The following is a 6010-nucleotide window of genomic DNA, read 5'->3' on the forward strand; positions in this document are numbered from 1 at the left end:
ATAACCGTTGTTCCCAATTCGCGCGCGCGCCGTCAACAACGCCTCGCACCTGAAGGGGGGATATGAAATAGGTGCGGGGGTTGGGCGGCCATAAAAGCGCCCAGTGCGCGTTGTACCGAAACGATTGAGTGGCCGCACGAGACAGATTACGCACCGAGTAACCGCGCCACGGTGCGAAATTCGACGCCTCGCCCGCGTGCGCGCCTTCCATGCGAAACCTCCGTCTGTACCGGGTGAGGCCGAACATTGAGTCGTAGAACTCTCACAAGCATGAGCTTGCTCTCTCTTATTCTTTGTGTTGTAGCCCCTATTGTGTTGTGGGACGCACCTCACCGAGCTGCGTCCCAAGTATGCGGTCATCGGCAGCGACTGCCGTCGACATAGCGACGGCTGCAAAACTGCAAGCATTTGCGGCTCCCCAGGGCTGCCCATCCGCGGCTCAATCATGCCTAGCCCTAGCCAGAGAAAAGTATCTCTCTCTCTCTCTCTCTCTCTCTCTCTCTCTCTCTCTCTCTCTCTCTCTCTCTCTCTCTCTCTCTCTCTCTCTCTCTCTCTCTCTCTCTCTCTCTCTCTCTCTCTCTCTCTCTCTCTCTGGCTGTTAGCGCCTGCGATGTCCCCACCGTGTTTACAAACAAGGCGCGGTTTCAAAGTCCGCCCCGGTTGTGGCCGTAGCATTATTCCCCTCTGCTTTCTCCTCTTCCTCTGCCTCAGGACCAAGCCGCCCAAAGGGGTCCCACGTGGCAGAAGGTGGACAAGGGCAACAATCCCAGATCTCCGATCTCTCATTTCCCTGAACCCGTTTCTCGCCAACCGCGTGGAATGCACCACGCATTGGAATGCCAACGACATTTAGAATATAAACGGGCACTACTCACCTTTTTCTTAACACAAACGACGCACAGCAGGGTTAGTAGGTGCAGTCAAACAAAGCTTTGCAGGCCTAATCATGACTTTTTGATCGATTGATTGGTTTTACAGGCGACGACGAGGCGCGCCGTAGTGGAGGGCTCCGGATTAATTTTGACCACCTGGGGATGTTTAACGCGCGACGGAATCTCGAACGCACGGGCGTTTTCGCTTTTCGCCTCCATCGGAAAAGCGGCCGCCGCGGCCGGGAATCGAACCCGCGTCCTTGCGCTCAGCAGCCCAACGCCATGCCACTGAGCCACCGCGGCGGGTCAATCATGATTCCTTCCTCATGCGCTTCTGGTACCACCCGGACCACATTATTTCTCTGCCTCTCACCCAGCAGGCGATGGGGTCACCGGCCACCAGTGGAGGAGCGATTCTTGCCCCTTCTGGCGTTCCCATTCAAACGTCCCGCACGAACGCAGTGACGCAGTCACCGCGCGTGGACGTAAGAACGCAACGCCACGGCGAACTTGTAAGCGGGCCGAGGGCAGATGATGCAGAGGCAGTAACTACGTTCCGCGGGGCTAATGGGCAGTTAATCGCCCACGGGACCGCGGCGGTCGCGCGCGACGAAGGGGGGCGAGGGAGGGCCGCGAGCAGAGCAGCAGCCGAACAAGCACCAAGCCACCACTCGAACGCGGAGAGAGCAGCAGTGCCATCAACAGCAGCAGCAGCAGCGCCGCAAAATCGACGCGCAGGGCGCAAGACGGAAGCGGCTGTCGGGGGTGGGCGAGAGAACTCTTCCTCGCTCGGTATTGATTAAAGCCGGCCTCCATTTCCTTATTCCGGTGAGAGGCGAACTCTGTCATTCGCTGCGCGGAATAAATTAGGGCCGCCCGTCGGCGACCGCCGCCGCTGCTGCTGCTGCTTCTGCTGCAGTGTGCCAACAGCCCTCCGAGCGGCCGGAACGGGGGATGGAAGAAGAAAAGAAACAACCGGACGATGGGGGTTATTGCGCATTGTCCCTCCCCGCCTCTCCTCCTCCTCTTCCTCCGACCAAACCTTCGCGCAGAGAGGAAAGTGATAGTTGTCGTGCCGGGGGCGACTCGCTACATTTGGGATACATTTCAAGCAGATGGAATCTCGGTGGCGTAACGCATCCAGCGGGCAGCCGAGTGGCTCGCTCGTACTGGTACCACGCGCGCGGTGCCACCGCCATTACGGTCGTCCCCGCACACCTGTCGGCTGCGGGAAGGAGCGTTCCCCGCTTAAAAGCCGCCAGTTCCCTTTGCGTAAGATTTACTGCACATAACTGCTGCGAGGCTAAAAATCTCCGGTCGCCCGAGTTTTTCTTCAATTAGGGCTATCCCTGTTCGGCCCCCTGTCGCTAGCGGCGTAGTATGAAGCGACCAACCTTCTGGTCCTTCGATTTATCGATACATGCCGGAAACGAATGTCCCACAGTCGCGCGAGGCTAGGGAGTCTTAACCAGGCAATCGGCAAGATCCAATGACAGCTCTAAAACAACCTCTGTGCGCACAATCGATGACATTCCGCGAGTAAGGGTCCGGTACCTCCTCAGCACAAAAAGTGAACACAATCTACTGGTGCTTACGCCGATTGGTCGCGCCTCGACAAGAGCGCGTAGTTTAACTTCATAACGGCGCGATTCCATCAACTATTTCTGTTGTTTATTTTTCTTAATACACAGACTGTTGCATTGGTTTCACGACGTATGCAAAGAAACATACAAGGCTTCACAGAAAGCAGGTTTGCCTTTCTTGAACTGGAATTTCGCACGGTGTACGACATCCCAGCTCTTGGGCGGTTTCATGGTCAAATGGCGCTTCACGCACGCAGTACCTTATGTTGTCAATTACATGCCTCACAATCACAAAAGAAATGTTTGACCGGGCCCCGCAATAACTAGACGCTACTACATCCGAACATACAGACGTGAAAGGCGCATTGCCTGCCCGACCTAACTGCGCACAATAATGTGCCCCTCGTGGCGCCGTATTCTTCAGGCAAACAGAGCGAGAACCCCCCCCCCCCCCCCCTTCCTCACACGCTGTCTTTGTTTAGCTTTGCAATTTAGTTGTGAATAGAAAAAAAAACACAGGTTCTTCCGAAAATTTAAGTTGCCTTTGCCATTGTTATAATTACAGTTTATCACCCCTCAAAAGCCAACAAGAAAAGGCAGCAATTCAAGCAGGGTGGTAACCTTTTTACGAGTAGTGACCTACTGCGAACGAAATGAACATGAACTACGATTAGTCAAATGCTGCTGTGGGGCAGCTAGTGCGCTTAAAGGTCCAATCGCGGTCCCGAATGGGACGCGAGAAACGGTTACATTCTTCTAGAAGTGGCTTAGGCATTTACACCAGCGACTCGTCACGCTTTAATGCAGCAGATTGCGCGAGGGCTCTCAGCCCTCAAACAAAAATTCACGTCGTTTGCGAGCACGTGCAGGAAAACTTGCGCAGGATCACGCCCTGCTTGGCCCAATTAAGCGTCGCTCGGGGACATTCACGAACCCGCGTCCGACCCGCAGAAACAAGCAAAAGGTAGCGGTGAAACAATCCTACTGTATCTCGTACCTCTCGTAGTAAAGAGGTCAGCGACGACTGTTAAGGCCACAAGCAACAATTACACATCTTGCGGCGCGTGTTGCGCAAGAACCAAGCGTGTTTGTTTTGCTTTCCAGCGAAAATTCGCGGTGAAACGCCCGCGACTTGTTGCTGAGAGGAACAAAAGTCGCTGCTGCGTTGCAGAACAACATGCGGCCTTCTGAAAAATAAAAAAAAAGCAACACCTAGCGTAGCTGCGCTGGGCAGCACCCGCGCGTAGCTGTCGCAATACCAGTTTTTTTCTCTCGAGGAGGAACTGGGATGCCGCGCTCACCGAAATCGGGCTAACAAGATCAAACCGGGGGCGCCGCGGAAAGACGCGGCGGTGCGATGGCCGTTGCCTCCTCAGCACGCCGCGGACTTCCCGACCGCGCGCTCGAACTTCCAGCCCGCGAACCCGGGTGCGCGGCTCCACGCACGCGGTGAGCGTCACCTGCTCAAACGTAAACACACTGCATTCCGAACGCTGCCCAGCTCCTGCTGTCAACGGTGACGACGGAAAGGCGAGGCCAGCGTGCGCGCGTAGCGTCCCCACCGACCAGCCCGCGTCACCACGTCATAGAGGCGCCCCGTTGACCAAACGCGGCATCGGCCCGAGAAAGCACACCGATCAGAACGCCGATCCACGGTGGGTTGCACCGATCTTCCGTGGTGCCAAAAGACTGAACCGATGCGAGCACCAGCGGGCACCAACGAACCCCCCACTCCCACGGAACCCCCGATCCGCTCGTCGCCAACACAAGGGAGGGCGCGAAAAATACAAAACGTCAAGCGCGCTCACCTTTGTCGCAGGAACTGGACGACGCTACCGTTAGCAGACAACACAGCAACGTGATTCTCGACGCCATAAATCCATCAACTGCAGATACTCCATAGAATCACCCACACAATTAGATCCCTCGGCCGACCTGAACCACACGCGCGTATATGAATACACACGCACACACGCGCACACAGCGAGCCGTGCGGCTGCTCGTCCACAACGGCTCTTCCGCGCATGGCTGCTACCCCCCTCCGCACATTACGTCGTCGCCTTTCTTTCTTGTTTTTCTTTTCAGGCGACGTATGATGCCGTTTCAGCCGCACAAAATGTCTGTTGTTCTTTAATAACCGTGGTTTACTTCCAGTGCACGTTATTTTAGCGCTTTCCCGAAGCATCTCAGGAATTCTTGGGGGTTGGCAGCAACAAACAAAAAAGCCTCCGAAAACGGGGATACGGGGTGCGTGTTTAATGCTTCAGGCTGGTGGTTCAACGTTAATGTAACGCGAGAGATACGTGATGGTGCGTTGCATTTGCTCCCTCAGCGCTTTGTGAACGTAGGTGCAAGCTACAAGTAATAAGTGTGCGTTACAGTGGACAAAATGAAGCTTGCGCACGCGGGCGAGAGAGAAACAAAAACTTACAGAAAACGCAAAGCAGGAAAAAACGAGAAACTGAACGAAAACGCGTCGAAAAGCGGGCAGATTTAGTGCGGAAGTTTGTCTACGCAATATTTCGGTTCTCTTTTTCACAGTTGTAGAATCTTGAACTGCATCACTTTGCGAGTACGCATCAAAACAAGCAAAGGGGAAGCGTGCTACCGTGCAGACGAAAAACCTGGTCTCGTGCTGCCATCTGGAGTCATAAAAGCAAGGCGCGTTCTATTGCTGCGCCGTTTATTGATGCCGCCATCCGCATACCACCGCAAGCGGCTCGGTCCCGTTTTAACGACCGATGTGGCCACGCCTGAAAGGACAAGTATAAAAACATATGACCTTATAAAAGTGTCCCTTGTGTAACCCTTCACCCCAGCTCGTGATGCGTGTTCAATACTGCGTCGGACTGACATGGCCCCTGTTAACGGCCCTTCAAAATGCTTATTATAAGTGTACAGAAGACGCTACTTAGAATAACTGTATTTATAAGCTTTTAAAGCCTATGTTCGGAGAGTGAATTTGTGGCAGTTAACAAAAGTAAGCTCGAAACATGGTGTGAACCACTTGGGAAAACGGCTAGTTTGATTGCGCACGAACGAAGGTTGTGTTCAGTAGTCTATTTCTTCAAATAAATAACGCAGGTGACAGCAATGCTTCGTTGTTGTCTTTTATCGTTGTTTGTTACGATCGAATAAAGTCCTGTTGCCTATGGGCGCGTAGAAGAATGATCGAAGTAACAATTAGGGAGAGGAAACGAGCTTCCTGGATCACGGAGCAAGCTCGAGTAGATGACATCATATAGGTCAAATAAAAAGAAATGGACTTAGGCAGGCCATGTAGTGAGACGAAATGAACACCAGAGTAACAGAGTTGATGCCGAGAGGCGGGTCGGGTCTAGAAGAACGGGAAGGCCAATAACTCGATGGAGGGGGAAATAAGGAATTTCGGGGGCAACGAACGGTTGGAGGTCAATGGGAGAGGCCTTCGTCCTTCAGTGGACGTAAATAGGTAGGATATTGACAATAATGATATTTCGCATACGTACTAATACTAGCCCTCTCATGCCTTGAGGTAAAGCAATTTATAGTACTACCTCTGCCCGGGGTCAAAAC

General features: G+C 53.6%; 1 protein-coding gene across 2 annotated transcripts in view; it reads right to left on the reverse strand.

Moving 5' to 3' along the window:
• Positions 1-4455, reverse strand: part of LOC144178791 (protogenin B-like) — a 200037-nt gene extending 195582 nt beyond the window's left edge. For both annotated transcript variants that reach the window (XM_077706906.1, XM_077706905.1), the window contains exon 1: positions 4264-4455. In XM_077706906.1, the coding sequence (XP_077563032.1) occupies positions 4264-4330 (67 nt within the window). In that variant the 5' untranslated portion in view covers positions 4331-4455. The remainder of the gene's footprint in view (positions 1-4263) is intronic.
• Between the last annotated feature and the right edge of the window lie 1555 nt (positions 4456-6010).

The sequence above is a fragment of the Haemaphysalis longicornis genome, unplaced genomic scaffold (assembly GCF_048455015.1).
Source record: "Haemaphysalis longicornis isolate Haplotype H1 unplaced genomic scaffold, Haemaphysalis longicornis Haplotype H1 scaffold_4, whole genome shotgun sequence".
NCBI classification, from domain to species: Eukaryota; Metazoa; Arthropoda; class Arachnida; order Ixodida; family Ixodidae; genus Haemaphysalis; species Haemaphysalis longicornis.